The following is a 22996-nucleotide window of genomic DNA, read 5'->3' on the forward strand; positions in this document are numbered from 1 at the left end:
TGAAATGGGACATTTAAGCATCTGTGCCATACGGTATGCCTTCAGTGCATGACAAATAAAGGAGTTTTCGTTGTATTAAAAAGTCAGTTAAATGAACTGCTCATCTGACAGCTTTGGCTCTGTGCTTTGGCCCCTTGAGACTGGAGATGTGTGGCCCTGTTTCTCTACTTCCTGTGTGGCTCCGGGCCCTTATATATACAGTACTGGGAGCACTGGAAGGCCAGGAGAGCTCCACTTACATCAACATGCTTGTGGATTGGGATGGCTGCATGTGTGTGTGTTTGTGCAGGTGTGAGTCTGTGTTTGTATGTGTTTACATATTAGTGTGGGTGTGTTTGTACATGTATATGTGAGTGTGTGTTCCTGTGCTTACTTGCATACTGTATGTTGGGTTAGGTGCCTGAGTCTTCATATATGTGTGTGTGTGTGTGTGTTTACGTGCAGGAGCATACATTTGTGTACATAATGTTTGTGTGTCTCTGCAAGTGTGTTTACAGTACTGTGTCATTGCGCAGGTGTTCTATGGTTGTGTCATGACCACATTTCTGTGTCCAAGGTTCTTGTTGTGTGTGCTTCAGTGCGTTCAGAAGGATAAGCCCATAAACGGGACTCGGATGGAGTTTAAAATGTTGAAAAAGTCGCCTATTTCACATTGTAACTTCCAGGACGGTCGGCACAGCAAAGTCATCCCTGTGCTTTGTGAATGCAACGGGCTATAAATATACTGCTCTCCGGTGTCTGAAAAGAGCGGGGCTGCTTACCCTGAAAACATCCCATCATTTACAGGAAGGGAAGAGGAAATGCTCGTTCTCCTGCCATTCGCCTTCGCGCATTCATCACTTAACTCCCAGGAACGGGCGTTCCCTTCCTGTCGGACGACACTTCATCACTCTGACATCCTCACCGGCACCGCTGAGCCAAACACAGACGCGTACGCACCCTGTGACTGCAGGGCTGTGGCTGCCTGGCCTAACATATGTCATTTATTCAATAAGGGGGGGGACATTCAGAAGTAAGGGAATATATTATATTGTTAGTGTATCCACAACCCTTTCAGGCATATTTCCATGCACTGCTGTGTTAAATAATAATCGCCATACCGCCGAGCTGAATTGAGAAGCATAGTGCCTGTTTGTTTATGAGCCAAAGGAGATGCTGTTGAATCCAGCCCAGGTTCTATGCGAGTAAGAAATATTACTCCAATTCATTAAAAATACGATGCAGGAATGAGCAGATATCCCCAACATCGTAAAGTGCACCTGTGCGCTTTTCAGAACACACGTCCTGATTGGGCCTTAGGAGGGTCAGCTTGCCTAATACTGTTTTCTAGCCCCGCCCACCCCTAGAGACCTCAGCCCTACCTCTGGAATATGGAGTTATCGCAGTGGCATGTCTGGCGTGACCGTGGTTTACACAATGGCTGTCTCACAATAATACCGACGTGCATCACAGTGCTGTCGTTCTGTCAGCACGTCCACAGACCAGGCAGAATTAGCCCTGTCACATCGTCAAGATCAGAAATAGCCACCCTTTGCGGTTTCTTGTAAGGCATGTCTCTGTGGACAAAGCTGGACTCTGTTGAGAGGAGAGACGGTTTAATGCAGCTCAGCTCTTTTATCTAGGAGTGATTTTGATCTTGATTCAGCATAATTGCATTCCCAGCTGATGACTAACACTCTTTGAATATTAAGGCAACATTGAAAAAAAAAAAAAAACACTGGAAACATAACTGAATTGCTCGTTTTTATTGAGGTTTTGCTCTGTGGATGTATCTATGGAGGGGTATGGAGAGGGGGGAGGTGCTGGAGACGGGTTTTTGGCTATCATGGTGTGGGTAAATGGAGCGTGTAGCGTTTCAATGCCATTTTGCACTGACACAAAATGCACAGAGGAAAGGAGAAGACAGGGAGGGCTCAGCTGTGCACTGTTCCATTAAACCAGCGACATTTATGAAATGCATCTTGGCAGCTGGACACTGACTCTGGTGAGTACGGACCTGGTCTGGTGGTATTGAACGCTGTCAGCTGGCTGTCTTTTTGTTTCCAAGTGAGGGGTGGAGGGTGGGGGGGGGGGGGGGGGGGGGGGAGGGGATGGTGTTTCTGACAGGGTGGAATAGAGTTTCCTGCTGTGTTTTTTTGCAGACTTTTAGAGGAGGGTGCAGTGGCAGAAATAAATTGAGCATGTACGGTCTCTCGCGCTGTGTCAAAATGTCAGCGTGTTTGAAAAGAGACATAGCTTTTCCTTTAATTTGGCTTCTTTCTTTTGCCCACTTGAGATGCTGTCAAATGTTTCCACACAAATGCTGTGGAGGTTTTCCGAGCCACCGCTGAATCGCCCTAGCAACCACTGGGGAGGTGGGATTACCCACGAGCCAGTGAGGAGGATTTTGGCCAGAAGTTTACACACCTGGGGTGGGGTAATAAAGGTCAGGCTCTTGGTTCCTTAGCATCCACACCAGGGACACACTCATGGGAAAATCCATGGTAATTCATGGGAAAGACAGGTGGATGTCCCCCCACTTGGGGTGACGAAAAACAGTACGTGATTGGTCACTGATGGGAAATAGGTGTATTGTAGAAGAAATTTGACTGAGGGAAATAATAATTAGGGCCAGAAGATGAGAAACAAGACAAATATCTCGCACTCTCCTCTTAATTGATCCACTGGGGAAATGCTATTAAAAAAATAGTTGGTATTCACTGCCACACTAGTACACAAAACCAGACCGACGCTTCATACACCTGTCACCTCCGCCAAAAACGGAGACACAGAGGGAAGTCAGAGACATAATGAATTTTTTTTCCTGTCGTGATTGAAGCTTCCCTTTCCGCTCGGTGAGATGCGGGCGTGTCTGACACATTTCCCCATGAGAGCTGACTCACTCCCGCTGCCACAGGAACAGGAAACGAATAATATCCGGCAGTAATGAGACCACAAATATAAATAAAAAAAAACGGGCTCCATGCGCGGCGTGGTGCGGGATGCGGTGTGCGGTGTGCTGTGGATGCAGAAGTGTGTTTAAATTGGGGGTGAGCTCTGTCACCGGTTTCTAATGCTGTCGCAGCTCTTTAACATGACTGACAGAGAGTACTGTGCTTGAACCCGAGTGTGTGGAGGTCTGATGAAACATGGTCATCGTGCCTTTGGGCATGCCGCTTAGCCTGCGAATCCTGGCAAGCCAAAGTGTAAAATAGTTAACTGTGGGAGTGGCCTAGCGCGAGGCCACTTGGCCGGTTGATTGGCTCTTAAGCGCGGCGCACTAATCAGCAGCCCGCCCACGTAGTCCTCCTCTGGCCCCGCCCTTGCAGCGGTAATTATAAGAGTCAGTTGACAATGCGGCTGCTGCGATTGACATAAATAGACGGAGGCAATTAATACTGAACCCGGCTGCCCATGATTTTCTCAGCGTGGCAGCTAACAGGGTGTGATGGATCACTCGCAGTAAATGTTCGGTGTTAAATCAGCTCTTACAGTGTACATATGCTCCTTATTGGACTCATGTGTACCCTCAGACCTGAATAAACACTGGACATTTCACTGGGTGACAATGTGACCCGCATTTCAGATGTAATCTTTTCTTCTTTTGTTTGTTAACGGTCTGTCTTGAGGCTGTAACTGTGCTCAGAGGTAGACAATGTTGTGGGATCTTTTTAGGTGAGGAGTGCTCAGCTAGTGCTCAGTGACCCAACGCCAGCCTGCTGAGGTGACGCAGTGTGGGCAGACACAGGTGGAATGGAACAGTGGACAGATGAAAGGAGAGGTTTTTTTCCCGGCAGATGGCTAATTGTGGAATGCACTCACCGTGCCTCTGGCACTGAGCAGCTGAGCTTCATTGCTTGCCAAAAATTCTGTTTTAAAGAGACGGGTCATTCACCTAAAATTTCCCTTAATTCCCTTAGTTGATGAAAAGTGGCGGTAGGCACAGAAATGATTGGATTCTCTGTATGACTGTTCTAGGAAATGTGGCCTGTGAGGTGAAGTGAATGTTTTTGAATTTTCTCTTCAATTCAGTACGAAAAACATTTTCCTGTCTGTGTACAAATGTGTATGTGAATGTGTGTGTGTGTGTGTGTGTGTGCGTGCCTATGTGTGTGTGCATTTGTGTTCCTGTATTTATGCCTGTACTGTTTCACAGTGAAATTAATTTCACCACAGTGTTGTTGGTATAAGGCGACTGATTATCATTTTTCTTTTTTTATTTGATTCTAGAAATCACACTGAAGTGCATCGAGGACTGTGAAGACCATCATTTCAGCCAAGGTGGGATCATGATAATATTTTATGCCTGCAGTTATGTTATTATATTAGAACTATGCATGTGTGATGCCAGTGATACAAAGAAATACTCAAAAACTGTAAGACACACACACATACACACAGACACACACTGCGGTTAGCTTGAAAACTATATTTACAAACAGCTAACCTTGCTGTGGATATTTATCCAGATGTCTTTAGTAACACAAACGTGTTGTAGTCATGACGATGGAATGGACGGCTCCAGCAGCATTTGTGGTTGCCTTGTGAGCTTATCTCTGAGAACAGCATGGAGCTCCCTGTATGCTTGTGTCTTCTTGATCTCTCATTGTAACAATTCCAACAACTGTTTATTTGAAGTGGCTCTCTCAGTGCATTTGGGGTTTCATAAAAATAAACAGTGTTTTCATTTAATTCCGTCCACATTCTCAATGTCAGGCAGAGCGATCCCTGGAACAGCTATTTCTGCTGTTTTAGTGGCATGGTAAAATTGTACAATTTGTACACATACAAATGCACACTCACGCATGTAATGCATATATATATTTATATATATATATATATATATATATACATATTTAAAATAAGGACACTTGATCATGGCTCAGTTTAGCACCTAAGCTGTTGAATGCGGTGTACGGTTCCTTATGTACACACAATTGTTACATGTTGAATTTTGAAAAATGTAACATGTAAAAAACATGTAACCATTTTAATAAGGATTTCTTATTGTCAAGTATCATCGCTAGTTATTGTATTTGTTAGATAATCATGTAATTATCATATTAGTGAATAGTCATTGGCTCGTTGCTTTGTCATGTGCATGCTTTCTGCAGGCAAACGTATGTCTGTGATGTGAATAGATCACCATAGAGAAGTGAGGGCAGGAGCGGGAACATTGGCAGACGCATTGAGAGCAGCTGTGTGTCAGGTCTCCATTCATCCTGACTGACCCTGGGCTGCTGCTCAAAGCCGCTGTTCTTTCACGGCCCAGCAGACACAATGTGCGTTGGGTTGCGGCGTCGCCCAACACAGATGTTGAGGGCTTGATGTATGTGTCAGTCTCTGTAGGGGTGGGCGGAGACACCCCCCTCCCCCCCCATCCCAGCCTAAGTCCCACCCTCATTCCTGTTCACCATGGCTGTCAGTTACCCCCACAGAGACGGCTGAAAGGATTACAAATGGGAATGTTGTTTCGGATGGGTGCGCTAATACAGATGTATATTACAAGCTGTAACGATACCATACAGGGTTGTTTTGAGCTGAGTGGCTATCTACGCAGGTGCTATCATGTTAAGAACAATGTGCTTCATTCCCCATTATTGAATACATTTTCATGGCTTTTAGATGACTTTCTGAAAGTTTGTTCATTTGTACCATACATTGTTATCTTTGTTTTCTTTACTATTTAGTTGATTTTGGTGGATGTTTTGCGAGATCAGGAAAAGAATAATTTCACATTATTTAAGACATCAGCATGTCAGTAGTTTATTTATTTATTTATTTATTTATTTAAAAATGTCAGTAGTAGTCCAGAGATTGTCACTACATTTTTGTCTGCTGCTGAAGTTGATATCACCCTTCTAGGATAAAGTGTGCAATTTGGTCCCTGAACTTTGCACATGAGTATTTAACTGACCCGATCACAGCTCTTTCTAAGAGCTATGCTGAGTTTGGTCACAAGTGCAAAGGTTTAGATTCCCCACAAGGAGCACAGTAGTCCTTGTGGGGGATGTAGCTCAGTGGTAGAGCGCATGCTTCGCATGTATGAGGTCCTGGGTTCAATCCCCAGCATCTCCAACAACTTTAAGTTGTGTAAGTAGCCATAGAGGTGTTCCTCTGTTTTCTCCAATAGAGACAGAGTCTGTCAGAGTTTAGATAGAGATCTGTGGTCAAAGAGGGAAAGCTCCATGCTGTAACTCTGTTGTTCCCCTTCCATCCTATAAAATATTGGTAATTCGCCTGCTCCAGTGGAGAGGTTGAAGTGCAACACATCACCGAGAAGTCCTGCCGCTCTCAGCTCCTCCTGCTCAATCACTCAAGCGCCTGCTTCTCCTGCCTGCCTGTAATGGAAGCTAGCTGAATGAATATCTGCCCCATCAACAGGGGTCCTGCCTCTCCTCACCAAAATCTCTGGGGGATGTCTGGAGATGGTCAGGTCATTGAAAAATAAAGCAAGAAAAAGAAGAATCCTTTAGTTCTGATATATAGTCAGTGAGCGGTCAAACATATTTTTGCCAAACTACACATGTGCAAATATCCAAAATAATCATAATTACGCAAACCAAAGGATTACTGCATTTTTCATAAACAAGCTAAGGCATAGTGCGTCTTTGAAAACATTACTGTTTAGCTTTTAAGTGGGCTAGAAACAATTTTTAAAAAACTTGTCTATGTTTACTTCTGAGCCGGTGTTGCTGCCAACGCGTGAGAATGAGGCTATGATCAAAAGCCTGCAGTGTTTTGGTATTCTGCTTGAGTTTCCAGTCGCTACTTCACATTCCACTCTCTTCTTCTATGGTTGTGCTTTGGAGGCCTCCAGTGCAGCTGAACCCGCCCCTTTGAAGAGGGAAACAGGGAGTAAGACTGAAACCTGTGAGGACAAAGAAATAACACCAGCAGATATCAAAGGAAGGCTTCATCTGGTGTGTGTGTGTGTGTGTGTGTGTGTGTGTGTGTGTGTGCTTGTGTGAATGTGCGTGTGCATCTGCGTGCATGTGCGTGTGTGTGTGTCTGTGTATGTGTGGGTGTGTGCTTGTGTGTGTGTGTGTGTCTGTGCGTGTATGTGCGTGTACAGCTGCTGCATGTGCGTGTGTGTGTTTTGTCTGAACACACACATCAGATAAGTAGTACAGTATGTCCTATTTGGCATGGAAAAAATCTCTCACCATGCCTAATCCACCTCTGGCACTGCTTTATTGTCTGGCTTCATCGCTGGATTTTATGCCACAGCTCCACTTTCTCAAATCATTACACATTACTTATTACACTACCCCTTCCTCTCTTCGCTGATACATTTGTTGTGGCATATTGGCACTAACGTCCTGACCACAGCTTGTGTTTGGCCAGATTAATACATGTAAGAACTCATGGCAGTTTACTTGTATTCAGTTCCATCGTTTTGTAAACTTTGATTTAATTCATTTATTTGGTACGGTCATGGGTTTTTCTGCATCCACATTCACATCCATGGCTGCGAGCACAACCAGCAACATTTGACACAATTTTACACATAAATCTACTACTGTTTCCTCAGAGAACTATATTCTCTGATAGAGGGGAGACTTTTATTATCTGTTTATTTATGTAGATAATAAAAAAACGAACATTTCCCTGTGGAGTGTTCTTTTGATTGCCAGATTGGAGTGCAAAGTTCTTTGTAAACAACTTTGTAAATCTCTGCTTCATTTCTTTGGCTGTGCACAGTAAATGTGCACAGCCAAGGCAGAATGTGTGCAAACTGTCTGATATATTCAGGCGCAAATCGCACGGGATGAGAACAAACGGGTGACCGACAGCCGTTTTCACACATTCGTACGCTCAGATGACATACTTCACTTATCCCGGCCACTTCCAGACCCACGAGGAGACGGTCGGGGGGGAGAAGCAGGAGGTGGAGAATCAATCTGATTCTTTTTCGCAGTCGCCCCTTATTCACACATTGTTTTAATCTGCGTGCGTTTTACAGATCGGTCCGGCTGGAGAAAGAAAAAAAAACAGCGGCCCCCGCCTGGCTCTCCCACCGCCCGGCCTCGCGGGAGACAGGCCTCACAAAAGGCCCCAAAACGGCGCATTGTGAGCGGGCCTAATTGATTTTTCCACACCGCGCTCTCGGAAAATGCCCTGACAGCGGGAGATACCAGGCTTTGTCAACACCGGGCCGTGTGTGGGGAGGCCGAGGGGAGGCCGTGCCAGAAACGACGCCGCGGCCTGGCCAGCGCCCCGCACGGCTGCCAGCTCACCCCCGTAAGGCGCTCTGCTGGAGAGGCATCATGGGATAGCACGCAGACAAAAGTGTCCGGCGGGTTTCTTAAAATAGAGCCGTGTTAAAGTTTATGTGGAGATATAGTGTGAATTGTAAAAAAATAAATGGATGCTTATTCAGTGCCTATTCTTGGCACTTTCCACAGATTCCTGCTGATGCACTCTTGCTTTAATGGGAAGGATGAGGTAAATGATCCACAAACATTAGTGGACTTCTAAGCTGGCTAGCAGTAAGTGGCAATAATTTCCTTCGTATAAACGTTATAAACGATGCAGCTCTTTCCAAACTCCCCATAACCGGTATTTGAAAATATGTTTACGCTGCTCTGCTAATCCGTAATTGTATTTCAGAAAGACAGCGCGGAGAACATTCAGGGCTGTATAGTTCAGATATTTTAAATAATACAGAAAGTCCTTAGCTTGCTTTATAGTTTCGCTGGCATTAGAAAGCTTTTGCGCAGGCAAGCTAAAACATGAAACCTTTGTCAAGTTAGGTCAGATCTTTTTAAAAACCCCAGTATTTTATTTCCTCTCAATTTGGAATACACAGATCTATTTGTAGAATCATCTCATCTCTGAAACTTCCTCCACAAATTTGAATAAGTGCAGACATCCAAAAAAAAAAAGCATGTTGTCAGCCATTGCTTCTTCTCCATTTTCAGTCCAGCAGTTTCAGCGTTGCATGTAATAAGCAACGCTTATTGTAGAGCTGGTACAGGTGGAGGGCGGATGCAGCTGTTTGAAGAGCTGGACATTCCAGCTGCTTGCAGCCCATGGAAAAGCCCCAGGGGTTTCCCGGGTGACGGTGCAGTACGTGTGCTTATAAAGCTGTCACACTTACGGATAACCTGTCCCGGGGTCACTTACTGAATCCCCTCTCATAAAACCCGTGATGTGGCTCGGTAATGGAACGCCAGCTATTTATTTCATAATTGATTTGCAGTTTCGATCTGTGTCGCCCCGCTTCAATAATCTGATTTATGCTCGCAGCTGATTTTGCCACTGAGTGATATTTCGCCCGGGAATACCGACACGTGGTGCTGCAGTGCAACGTGCGCTGCATTTGTCTTTAATTGGAAAAAGGAGCCCAAGGAAACTCATTTTCATTGCATTTATTAACTCCTCACTCCACGGCGTGCACAAGCAATAAAGTTCCCATTTGTATTGCTTAGTGAGCGCTTGCATTCTGGGACTAATGCAGGATATGTCATCTGTATTTACCGCTAGTTAACTAAAGGCATACAGACTGCAATCAGCACTTAAGTGTGAAAGTGCACAAAGGGTGGTGCTGTATCTCACTTTAGATTGGAACTAAAAACATAGTTACTAAAGTCTAGTTTTCAGCCGTACTACACACTGGCCCCCTGATGGCCGAATATGTCCATTTCAGTCCCTCCCCCAGGTGGGCGGTGCATGGTCGAGCTGAGTCCCTACCCCCGTACTGTGAAAACTCTTATGATCCATGAAAGACATTGTAAAAATTCTGTCTGTCATCAGAACTATCATGATAAACAAGACACAATATGTCATGTTGTTTCATCATCTTTCAGTGACACCATCATGTCATTGACAGTTCCCGGTGTGTGTGGCGTAGTGTTGTAAAGAATTGCAGTATCGTAAAGTGTCCTTGGGTTGGGAAAAAAACGCTACATGAATAAAATTGATTATTAGAGGTAACTCAAGACGCAGAACTGGCCATTTTGAATTGGGGCCATTTTCACTAAGAGGTGAGGAGTTAGATTTAGGGTACACTGTGTGCTTATCCATAGACTGCCAGCCTGTGGACGCCCCCTTATGCACACCGCACTGGCTACCTGTCCTGAGAATAGGTGAGGGGTAAGTGGGGATCTGGTGTTCTGATGCAGGCGCCTCTCAGCGCTGATCTTGGCTGCCTCTCAGTCCGGAGCAGAGAGCCTGGTTTCTAAGCCACAATCTAGCAGAGTGCATGAATTTTTCAGTGAGGGAGAGAGAACAAGAGACAACGGAGCCACTTAAACCAAAATATAAACATCCAAACATCAATATGCTCTTGTTCTTTTCCGCTAGGAGCATTTTTTTTGGTGTGTGTGTGTGTGCGTGTGTTTGTGTGTGTGTGTTCAAAATTTTAAAAGTTTCAGTTTGCAGTCAATGTGAAAGCAGTTGCTAGTGCTGGTGGAAGATGCCTGTGTTGTTGACGGAGTGGAAACGGTGTTTCTCTACAGCGTCCTCCTCCTCCTCCGTCAGTATATTTCATTAATAAAACCACCGCACGTCGTGTCCCCCAACATCAGTCATTTAGCATCTCTGACACGCTCTGCAGCAAATCCACCCAGAATTCCTCATCATCCTCTTGTCCTGGTAGGTGTGTGCGGGGGAGGGAGAGAGGGCATCTGGGAATTGGAGGGGGGATGTATTTATGAGAGAAATTATGCTGTCAGTCCTGGCGTGTGTGCGGGTTGGTGGGGGGGGGGGGGGGGGTTTTATGAAAAATACAATCCTGTCAGCGCATTTGGCAGGCTGTAAACGGACGGCAGGCCTGATGAGTTTTCAGGCAGCAGGGGGCAGCGTTTCCATGGCGCCCGTATCTCTGGGATTTATGAGAGGATGAGTGACAGACAGTGGGGGGCGGGGAGGAGGGTACACAGGACTGATAGTGCTGTGGAGTAGGAGGCAAAGGTCAGTGTTTGGGACGGCTCACCATACGCGTTTGGTCCTGTCACTCATAACTAAATAAATCCTGGCGTTGAGCAATGTGGTGATGGTCCATTTGGCACCTGAAAGAGGACACAGGTTGACTCCAGGTCATGAAAAACCTGTTCCTCTCAACTCCACTTGAATTCTGTGCCTTTCCGAAATTAGAATATGAACATCGGCAGGCCCAGGACCTGAGGACAGGCAGGTGAATGTGACCTCCTTTCTGCTGGCAGTATTCTGTCTTCGGCTCGAGTCTTGAAGGGGGAAAGTGCATCGCTCCTCGGCCGTTTTTGAAAGGCGTTAACGTTTAAGTGAGAGCCTGCCGCCAGCTGATTGGAGGACAGGGGAGTCCAGGGGGGTGTGGCGTTCATGACAGCAGCTCTTACTCATGGCTCTGTGGTACAGGGGCCCAGGTGGCACACAAAGACTCTTCCCCCCTTTACACCCCAATGTCATCCAGCCCTGTCTGTTTCACTGCTGGAGCCTGGCCCTCCCTCCACCCGTGGGCTTGAACTATCACACTTCTGCTCAGGGGTCTGTGACAGCACACTCATCCATACGTGACGGCAGAGAATTATCAGCTAATCTGCCGTAACAAGGGACCTACCTATTATGGGCATGGATAACCACCTTCTTCCAGTCAGTGATATCGTAAATAATTAGCATGAGAATGGCAGCACAGTGTGTGTGTGTGTGTGTGTGTGTGTGTGAGAGTGTGTGCCCGCGTGTGTTCTCATGCGTGTATCTCTGTGTTTTTCTGTGTCTGTGTGTGTGTGAGAGAGAGTGTGTGTGTCTGCATGTGCTTGCATGCGTGTGTCTGTGTGTGTGTGTGTGCGTGTGTGTGTACGTGCGTGCGTGCACAAGTGTGTGTGTGCATGTGTGCATGTGAACCCTTGGGAGTGTGTGCCTGGGCATCTATTTGCGTACGGCTCGTATAGATTACACATTAGGGTCCAGGACCTGCTGGGAAAAATATAAATGATAGCAATTATAATTAGCTAGAGAAGATCCAGCTATGCATTATTAATCAGATCCATCATTAAAAGGCCACTAGGCATCTGTAAAGGGAAACCATATCAATACTCCAGCGCCAGGGAAGCAGCAGGGAATCTGCTGGAGACTTCTGCTTCTGCAGCCTCAAGTTTACGGCGCGTCCGATTGGCCACAGGTCGCACTCACACACTTTGTGATGGAGAGGGAGAGAGGGAAAGAGGGAGAGAGAGGGACTTTACATGTGGTACATTCAAAATCTAACAGTGAGTGAATATACTGTCTTGACATATGCCCTGTGATATTTACGACACCATCTAACTGGGGATGCCCAGAGGGGGCATTACATTTTGGTGACTCATGTGAATAGGGGGCGAACCGGTGAAGGAAAGAGAATAGATTGTCAAAAAAAGAGGCAGGGAAACAGAAAGAAACTGGAGGGAAGGAGAGAAGGGGGTACAATAATGTGAGAGGATTACTGTGAGGAAATAAGGGATTATCGCTAGGAGTAAATGGAGCCGCGGAAGGGAACAGAGAGTGGATTACCGATGAAAAGAGAAATTATTGCCGAGGATTACGAGGAGAGAATGGATTTATAGGTGGAGAGAATGGAATGTCAGGGGAAGAGTCACCCGGACAATAGAGGGACTGGGTCGCCGGGGAGAAAGGGAGATGATTTAACCAGGAGGAGAGAACGGAGGACCAGGAGGAGAGGCTGGATTACTGGAGCAAAAGGAGAGAGAAATCGGGTTTCCTGGTGATAAACAAGATTATTTCCAAGGGCAAGAGAGGGGATTGCCAGGAGGATGACAGTCCGTCCAAGTGCATGCTGAATAACTCAAGCAATACATTTATCAACCTGTCATTCAGTCAAAACACATATATCAACCAATCATTCAGTCAGTAAAGATGAAGCATGTATCAACCAACTAGCCAATCTATCTACCTGTCCATCCATCCATCCATCCATCCATCTAGCTGTGTATCTATCTATCTATCTATCTGTCTGTCTGTGAATCTGTCTGTCTCTCTGTCTACCAATCTGGTACTTAGTGGCCTCTATGATTCTTTGTGCCAGACAGAGGGGAAGTGATATTATGTTATTGTTAGTAGCCAGGTTGAAGGTCAGCATGGTTGGAGATCAGGACCCGCTGTATTCAAGTGAGGCCCAGGGTGGGTGAGCTGGGGTAAACATTTGTGAGAGACTTCGCTTCACCCAGCCACTCTCACAAAAAAACCCCCGAGAACCTTACATAGGGGTGAAGCATTTATCAAAGCAGCTTTTTTCTGGCTAATTCCCCCCACAAGGCTATGCTGATTTCCCCTGCTCTGAGTCACATTCTGCAAACAGAAGCCGCCCACCCCTGAGGAGATGCTGTACTATTTTCTGTCGCTTAGTTGTATAATTACGGTTTCCTGGCTATAGATTGCCTGCCTCTTTAATTTATGCACCTCCATGCCAATTTACCAAGAACAGTAATAATGGGAAAAAGGAGACACGTACTCAGTAAGTACAGAAATGCGTCCTAGACCAACTGGAGCTGGTGAATTTTTTAATTTTCCTGCGGTATTATGACAGTAGCGAGATGAGATCACTAGAATCTCACACCATTCCGATACTGTGTTTTTTGAGAATGCCTTGCAGCAACTAAAATAAAAGATTGACTGACTACGGCAGCCACTGAATCCTCCACCCTCGGCTTTGGCCAATAGGTCCTGCCTGGACATAATGTGTAGCAGCATAGATGTCCAGCTCCAGGGGGAAGGACACTACCCTTGGCTCCGTGCTGTGGATGGGCAATGATTTACTGCTTATTGTGCTTAGTAGTGACAACCCAAACTGTTCCCCTGGTGCTTGAGCAGTGTTGGCCTGAGAGGGGGGGGGGGGGGGGGGGGTTGGCTACTATTTATAAAGAATAGCTTTTTATAAAATAATCATTATAATAATAGAAGAAGGATTACCAAAAAGCATACACTGTATAGAATATTAATGACTGAATTTCTTACTCTTCTCATGCTGACCAGTGCTGTACATTAATCATTAATCTACAGTAGGATCTCATTAACGGAGTATAAGGCACACCAAACACATCAATGTGGCTGAGCTTAGGCTGCATTTCACATGCTGTTTTGAAGGTCCATTTTAATCTGATAATCTGATGGTTATAATTTGGTATCATACTGTACATAATGCTGCTGATGTGATTTGTATCATGGAAAAGAATGAAAAGAACTTATTTAAACGGTTTACTGTATTATGCATTTGATCTGACTATAATTTGCCTGTGTGCCTGCTGCTGGTGGCAAAACGCATTTCACACACTCTTTGGGAATTAACAACTGCGTTCTATTTTTTTCTTCTTCCAACAGGTTACAGAATATTTATAGTGTGCTTTGTAATTTCCTGCAGACAAAGGCACTTACCATGTGTTCAAACAGTAATGAAATAGTGCGCTTGCATGAGTAATTTTTAGATATTTTTGGAAAACGGGTAGGAAATTAATGGTGGGGCAGGGTGGTTTGGGAAAAAAAGTGGAACAGAATTTTGTGCTGTATTAATATTTTCCTCGCTAAATTAGCTTTTAGCAGAAGGTGTCTTCTTCAGTTTTATTCACAGTTGCCAGAATAGAAACAGCAGTGTCAGGTGTACAATGAATCATTAATATTTTCTATTAGTATTCATATTTTCTAGTAGTATTAGTATCATAATGATTTTCTCTGGTGCACCAGACTCCACATGGAGTGTTACTAACCAATGGCATTTCCGTCGTCATGGTCACCGGTCATAACAGTGTTTGAGAGCACTGGGGAGATTAGTATGGCCCAGCCAGGTTTACTACTGCACCGGGCTGTAATGAGGTATTCAAATGCTCATTGTCCCCCAGCAGTTTCTCTTCAGAAAGAGAGAGGGAGGTGGAGAGAGGGATGAAAAGAGAGGGAAAGCTAGACAGCAAACATGTGGTACATGGCATTATCCATAAAGAGAGAGTCTAGTCTGCACTTCTTTCACTTTGATAACTAATTTTTAATTTGAACGGAAATAAAATGATGTATAAAATGATGTAAAGATGCATACAGTACCTACTTTAGTACCTACTATTTGTACCAAGGAGGTGTATAATTCCACCTTTTTGTGATACCATCAATTCATGATTACCAAGCCATTTAAAGATTTAATTTCTCTGTTTTTATGCCTAAAAAGTTATTTTAGAGTTTCTGCTTCTCTCTGATCATATACCAACTGGTCTTGAGCCTTTCCCACAGAATAAGAAAAAGCACACAGAATCTGGCACTTTCTCAAAGCTTTTCACATCTTTGTTCTTCAGCAGGAGCTTTTGTGTCACAGTTTCTTTTCTGTTGTCACAGCTGTCTTTATTCTTTATTTCTCCGTGCAGAGCTTGTTGTTTTTCATCCTCCTCCGGCGTGCCCGAAGAATTTAAAAAATAATTATTCAGCGATACGACGGGCGACTATTCGAGACACGTTTGATTTACGAGGACCCGGGCTCTTTCCCATGAATATTCAGGAGTGCCTCCTGCTAGCTAACATTTCAGCCGCAAAAACAAAATAGTGTGTTTTTCCGCCTAATGGGTGATGTGTGCGAGTGTCCCACCGGGGCTCCGCTCTCCACAGCTTCGGTGCGGCGCGGCGCGGCCTCGTTTCGGCTGGCGGAGTTTCCCGTCTCTTCCTCTTCTTGCTGAGAGGAAGCTTCTTTGGGTTTTGTTCTTCAGTGCACAGGCCTCCTCAGTCAGCCTCCTGTGGGTCTCACAAATGTGAGTGAGCACGTGGCCATCCACTCTGGAAAGGTGATATTTACCCAGATTGCCTGAATAAATGTGCAGCCCCAGGTACCGAGACACAGTAGTACCCCCATTACAAATGTAGCCTCTTGGTTTTTATGGCAATAATTATTTGGGCTTATATTGAGAATTTTTTTTTTTTTTTTTTTACATTTTTAACAAGCCATTATTAAAGTGTCTTGCATAAGGTATTTCAAGTCCAGAGCTGTCACCTAATTAATAGAGCATTGGTGGAAATTTGCAACAGTATATTGCACTGATGTGAGGAAGAATAGTTTATTTGCAGTTATTAATGTATCAAATGGCTTGGCTAGTGTCCTGACACGTTAGGTCATCCAATCTACCAGTTGTTTGGCCAGTATCTCTGAGCCTCTAAGTGGCTGGTTTCATCCAGCGGTGCTGAGTTTGACCACTACCAAAATCCAGCAAAGTTCCCTTAAATTTCCTTTAAATGTAAATGGCTCCTTCCCACAGGACGGACTGTCTGCTCCCAGCTAGGCAGCCCAGCTGCTAACCCTGCTAACTGTGGGGTTCTGGGTAAATTGTAGCATTTCAGACTTTCTGTTATTTATTGAAAAGGTCCAATAGCTCCTCTACTTTTTGAAAAATATCAACTTGGAACACAGAAATCCATGACATGTTCAAAACAAGGCTGAACAACATGCCAAGATGAAGGGCTAAAGAGAAAGTTATTTGTGTATATCATATTCAAGTTTTATATATTTATATTTTATTATTATCTGTTTTTTTATTTTGTTGGCTTTGTTAATCGACCGTGTGCACTGTAAATTCATTTTCCCTATAAGATGCTCACAAGGCCATTGCTAATAAAAGCATGAAATGAGATTCCCGTGTCGGACATGGAAAGTACATTTACTTTTTCTCTCCGGAGAGACCCGAAGAGAATCAGTGTATACTGACTGCTCTACAAATTAATAAAGTGAAACGTGGAGGATGTGAAACCTTAATTTTCGGCTTGCTATCCGCCATTATTTGAGCTATATCAGCTCAGTGCCGCACCCGCTAATTAAATCTGAGGCTCGCTCTTCCCTTTGCTAAAGCGTGCCCCGAGCGCGTAATGGTACTTTCAGTGGATGCAGGCTGTGGATGAACAGCTTTTTATGAAAGAGCCGTCAATTCCCCCGTGGGCTCCTGCATATTTTATATGCTTTCCGAACTGGGCAGGATTGAAAAATTACATTGTCTTACATCACATTAAATTCTCTCTCGGTGTAAAAAAAATGATGATGCGGTCCTAGGTCTTCAAAGCGTAAAGGCAGTCTCGTTTCGTGTTAGCGCTGCGGTAATTGTGCATTCTGATCAGGCAGTATTGGTGAATATTCAAGGAGGGCTCTTCGGAAGGGAAATATCAAAGAGGCAGTATTCACAGTATCCAGCATTGCTGGCATCTTGATGAAAGTTTGCAGAGAAGGATTTTTCCATTAATATTTTTTTCCCTTTCTACGAACTGTCGAGCTTTTTATTTATTTTCATTTATTTTCTGTCGGAAACTCGCTTGCCCTTGTAGGCTGTGGATAAAACACTGAGCTCAGGTGGTGAATTTGTGACCGGTGTCTGATTTAAAGGAGAGACCTGCTCAAGGAGAAGCTCTGAGCCACCAGTCATTGATAAGACCTGCTCTGACATTTTAATCTGAGATGGGGGGAGGGCTGTAGGCCGACACGGATTTTCATTTAACTTGTTTATGAATCTGGGTGGAATTTGGTTGCACTGGAATAGCCTACTATGAAATGCGACTGTACTTTATAGTATGGAGTTTATGGATTACAGTTCCTGTCTGTGAGAAGCAGGTAAAATATTTCAGCTGCTTTCTGTGAAATAGGGGGAAAACTGAACTACTGCAGCATATATATGTGAAAGACAGAGGGATCGTAAAATCTAACAGCTATTGTCTGTGGAATGCAGGGCAACTGTAGTATTGGCTGTTAGAAATGGCTTCTTCTCTTTTTTTTGCTGATCCAGTAATTATCTGCGTCCCAATTCAGGAGCAGCACACCCACTCATAACCAAATGTGTCCCTTCAGCATGACTCACACCCCAGCTCTCAGCCCCCCCTCCCCATCCCCACCCCCTTTCCCAACCAGCAGCGAAAGTCGCTCTGGGGTGCTGTGTGTTTTCTGACTCGGCAGGAGCTGTGCTCGCTGGTTCAGGATGGGGAACAATATCAGAAAATAACAGGTTCTGGGGGAAAAAATGAGAAGTGCTCAGAGGGGGAATAATAAGGAAAAATGAGGCCGTCAGCCCTCCAACCGCGAGATTAGAAAACGTCTTGATTTCCTGAGGTGTGAAAACTGACAGTGGCTTGTAATTTATGACATAAATCATCGACTCCCCCCCCCCCTTAATGTCCTCTGTGTGACGACCTTGTGCATTTTCAGATATGGTTTTTATTTATGTGAATAAGCATGTAAAATATGTTCCCTCATTTCGACAATGTAAGCATTGAAGCATTCTTTTTTTTTTTTTACTCTTACTTCCTCGGGGTCTTTCTCTTTCTCTCTCTCTCTTTCTTGCTCTCTATCTCTCTCTCTCACTCTCTCTCTCTCTCTATCTCTCTCTCTTTCTCTCTCTCTCTCTTGGTCTCTCTCTCTTTCCCTCCCCCATTTAAAAGCTCAGATGCAGTTAGTGTGTTAATTTAATGCCACGGTCAGACTCTAATAGCAAATTGCATGGTTCTGTTGAAGGGCAGCAGTCTTTCTGTGCAGAAGTGTACATATTTTGCTGATTAGACTCCTATAATTGCAAGTCTTTCCTTGCTGTAAAAATTAATTATAGCAAGTCTGATGAGGCGCCAGCTTAGAGAGATAAGAAAGTCTGTTATGTGGATCTAAAAGTTTCCATCAAACCTCAGTAGACCAGGCCATTTTATTATGTTTAGTGACGTAGGACGGAGTGTGGCGCAGTGGGTAAGGAACTGCGCTCGTAACCGAAAGGTCGCAGGTTCGATTCCCGGGTAAGGACACTGCCGTTGTACCCTTGAGCAAGGTACTTAACCTGCATTGCTTCAGTATATATCCAGCTGTATAAATGGATACAATGTAAAGTGCTATGTAAAAAGTTGTGTAAGTCGCTCTGGATAAGAGCGTCTGCTAAATGCCTGTAATGTAATGTAATGTAATGGAGAAAATCAGATTGTCTCACAGCATTTTGCACTGGATTTATTTTTTGTCCGTACCTTCTGCAGAAACAATCAAGATAAGCTTCTGGTAGGCTGCTGGGTGGCTCTCCTGGTTAAGGCAACCTTCTTGTTCCACTGTGAGCCTCACAGTCCGGGATTGAAGCCCGACCGCATCACTGTGGCAGGCCACAAGCATAATTGGCGGGAGAGTTGCCCAGGTTTGGGTCTGGTTCAGTCAGCAGGGATTAGTGTTTCATTGCTCTCCAGCGGCCCCTGCTGGTCGATTGGGCTCCTGCACGTCCACCTGTTAAACTGCATATGAATAAGCTGCACTTGAAGAGTGTTCCTCCAGTTTGTCTTTGTGCAAGCCTGACTTGTGGCCTGGGGTGTGATAAGAAGTGGCACTTGTCTTTCCGTACTTTGGGAGAGAACTCGTGTCTGCGCTGGCCGAAACTGATAGCCGAGGCTCGCGTTATGAGCGCTGATAGAGGATCGGGAGCTCCAGAACGGGGGAAAAAGAAAAACATATGTCATTATTATTTAACACGTCGAACAAAAACTTGTTTGAATTATACAAAAGGAAGCAAGCAGCCTCTCTCTGTGATGCATTATGCCCTGGCAGAGGGCATTTCAGAACATGCGCGGCTGAATAAGGATAATGTCCTGTCCAACAGAAGGAAAGCCTAACAGAGTGCTTCCAGGAGTCACTTTAATATGCCTTTTAATATGAAATATTTAGGAAACTTCCATCTGTTGGGTGGTAGTGTGAATATTTGGACCGGCCTTATAATGAGCAGAGTCCAGGCTCATTTCCAATTTGAATTGCTTTGAGCAAGGCACTAAAACGCTTTAGTATATATCCATATGCATAAAAGCAGTGCATATAAAAATACAAGCTATGGTTGCCTTACAGGGACATCTGCCAATTAAATACAAAGTGTATGACACGGTGGAGACTTAAACAATGGTGACCTTTTCCATTATATTTATTGTTATTATGTACAACATTTTATTCAAAGGTGATCAAAAATGCAGTTGTCTGTAGTTGGTGAGATCTTTTTTTTTGTGTTCACGAGATTGCGGGTTTCTGTTCTGTTCTATTCTGCTCTGTAAGAATTCTTAATTTCTAGTGTATGAATGGGACTATAATGTGGTCAGTAGACTGGAGTCTTTGCATATTGAAAGCCGTAGAACTTGAAGGTCAAAACACATCACTCATTGTGACTGGGGAGCTGAGTGAAAGGAGAAATTAAATTGCATGTTGTTGTTGTTGACTGTCACTCCTGCTTTGGAAAAAACTTATCTTACGTCAACATCACGCCAATGAAACAACTGGAAACCGAATCTGAATTCTGTCACAGAGAGCTGGAACGAGAAGGAAGAGAATGACAGGAGAGGGAAGAGGAAGAGCAGTCTGTGTAGACTGCGCATGAAGTGAGTCCAGCAGGACAGAGCCAGGAACTGGACTGAGATGGTGATGTGCAGGGACTAGTTTACGGGCTTGTGGAGGCAGTTTCTCACAGTGCATTTCTCTGGAGTTCCTATAGGGCCATGTTAATGCTGCTGCCTGTGCTAAGGGGGAAAAAGCTGTGATGAGGCAGGTGCACTGGTGATGTTTTTTTTTTTTGGGGGGGGGGGTCAGGTGTGCAGGGGTACCACTGGATAATGGAGATTCAGGGCAGTTTCACACGTTTCTTTATCAGGTGGATTTTTACCAATTCCCTGTACGCACAGGCGTTTATATTTCCAGTGTAATTTCTCTGTTCCTCTTTCTTTTATTTTCTCTCCGTTTAACTTTTTTGCTCAGACGCAAGGGAATGACTACTGACACCATCACAGGCCACACATTATCATTTGAAAATTATTAGTTAAAAGTCATGAACAAAGGAACTTTTATCTTTAAAATGTATGTAGATTAAATACTAGCGACCTTTGAGTGATCGCAGCTGTCACTGATTTGAAAAAACAAAATCGTTTTTTTTTAACCTCCCCCTCTCTTCATACAGTTCTTCAGGGAGCACCCTTGGGTACCTTTGAACTTTATTCAAACCTTCCTCTGAAGCATTAACAAAATGAAATTTGTTCAGTTCAAACAAACCTTGGCATGCACCTGAAATGTGATTGGTTCTGGGTAGCACAATTGTTTAGAGCAGCTGGGTTCAGTGCTTTCCTCCCCCCCTCTCTCCCTCTCCCCTTCTCCACCATCTCCTTTCCTCCTCCACCTCTTTTCCTCCCTCTCTCCATACCGTCTCTTCCCTACAGTAGGCAGCAGACTGGCTGTTGTGCTCTCGTTCCCATTACGTTGTCACGTGTGGGAATGAAAAAGACACAGCTCTAATGTACCATTAATGATTGATAAATAAACGCTGGGCTTTGAACCACATAATTTATACAGAGGTCTACGAGGCCTGCTGTATCTGCCAGTGTAAAGGTGGAGTGCCTTACTTCACAAACCCACTTATGTGTATATATACACCCTTTTCTGAGTGCCTCGCGATGGACTCATAAATATCGGAAGCTCCGGGATCATGTCTTTGTGAGGAGTGCTGTATTAAGTGAAATGTCGGTGTCGCGCGGAATCATTTCTGCCGGTTTTGAGCGGTGTTTCTGTTCCTTTCAGGAACAGTGACAGGGCGGCGGCAGTGCGCTCCGGGGTCGCGGGCGGGACGAGGGGGCACCATGGCCGGCTGGGGCCTGTCTGCGGGGCTCCTGCTGCTCCTGGGGGCGCTCGCCGTGGCCCACGGCTCCGTCTTCCTGTCCGGCCAGCGCCTGAAGGCCCGCTTCCAGAGGGACCGACGCAACGTCCGCCCCAACATCATCCTCATCCTCACCGATGACCAGGACCTTGAGCTGGGTGAGCGCGCCGCCCGCTCTCCTGTGAGGAAGATCGGTCAAGTGGATGGCTGGTCTTGCATGTTTGTTCAAACTAGTCAGGAGCAATACCACCCTGTAGCCTTCTTTCACTAAGCAAAGTAAGCTTAGTGGAGTTTGGCTTGCTTATTATTTTGGGGAGAGACCTCCAGGGAAGTTTGCTGCTGGAACAGATTTGGTGAAGCACTAGGTGCCACGTTTCCCTCTGAACCAAATAAAATCCAGTTCCCAACCACAGTGGTGGGGTTCTGATACACTAGGGCCATTAATGGGTAGGTTTCCTCGACAATTTGTTTTCTTGTCTTCTTTTTCTTATCAACCTACTATATATTTGTTTGAAAACAATCACTGTCTGCCCCATACAACTTTTGTAGATATTGTATCAGTATGTGGTTTAAAGAAGAAATATGTTAACCACAACCCTTCACACAAGCACAATTTTAGAAAATTAGCAATTAGCTCCTTACAGAAAAAAACATTTTTAAAAGACAAAAGGATCGACCAATTCCACTAAAGAACAGGCAGAAATATACACATTGACAGATTCATTGGCATGGCAACATGTTTTGTGACACATTCTTATTTCTCCTCTGATTAATTAGCTGGTAAGCCTTCCTCTTCTGCTCTTAATTTTCAATGCACAGCTCTGCTGTATGAAAGAATAAAAACAGTTAATCATGCAGTCGCAGGAGAGGGAGTTCAAATAAGGTCAGATTTTAGGGGCATAAATATAGTTGATTAAAACTAGAGTGCCTCCTCAAATGCAAGGGTGGGGTTTGTAGAACACCTTGCTACGATAAAAAAAAAATCAACGATCGATGTGCCGATCTACATCCTATAACTGGAGCAGGAGAGCAATTTAGGGGAAACCATAGAGTTTCCAAGCGTGTCCACATCTGCTCCTGTCAGGAAATGAGCCACTTGATTTTCAATGGGAGGGTGATTTTCCCCTCAACACTGACCTGAACAATCAAGCCCATTATTGCGAGTGTACAACCCTCCGGCAGCTCTTTGTCCTTGAATGTTGCCACTCTGATTGCTCTAGAGTGCGCAGCCAGAATGGCTTGGTGCTTTAGCGTTGGATCCTGTCACTCAATCACCCGCGCGTCCCTCTGGAGAGCAATGAAGTCACAGTCAGCCATCTGTTTCACATTGAAAGGCTTTGTTCTGCTGTCTGTATCTCCCATTCCCCACTTTCTCCATTTATTTTATTTTATTTTTTTATCACGGTGCTGTTATTTTTTTCTTCTTTATGTTCCTCACTATGTCTCCTTCTATTTGT

The 22996-nt window shown here is 44.7% G+C and overlaps 1 protein-coding gene and 1 non-coding gene across 3 annotated transcripts in view; both read left to right on the plus strand.

Annotated features, from left to right (window-relative positions):
* Nucleotides 1–22996, plus strand: part of LOC118211466 (extracellular sulfatase Sulf-2-like) — a 48740-nt gene that overhangs the window by 10077 nt on the left and 15667 nt on the right. For both annotated transcript variants that reach the window (XM_035388692.1, XM_035388691.1), the window contains exons 3-4: nt 4210–4260; nt 21464–21697. In XM_035388692.1, the coding sequence (XP_035244583.1) occupies nt 21523–21697 (175 nt within the window). In that variant the 5' untranslated portion in view covers nt 4210–4260; nt 21464–21522. The remainder of the gene's footprint in view (nt 1–4209; nt 4261–21463; nt 21698–22996) is intronic.
* trnaa-cgc lies at nt 5986–6057 on the plus strand. Its single transcript has one exon. It is a non-coding gene; the product is annotated as a tRNA-Ala (tRNA).

The sequence above is a fragment of the Anguilla anguilla genome, chromosome 13 (genome assembly GCF_013347855.1).
Source record: "Anguilla anguilla isolate fAngAng1 chromosome 13, fAngAng1.pri, whole genome shotgun sequence".
Lineage (NCBI taxonomy): Eukaryota > Metazoa > Chordata > Actinopteri > Anguilliformes > Anguillidae > Anguilla > Anguilla anguilla.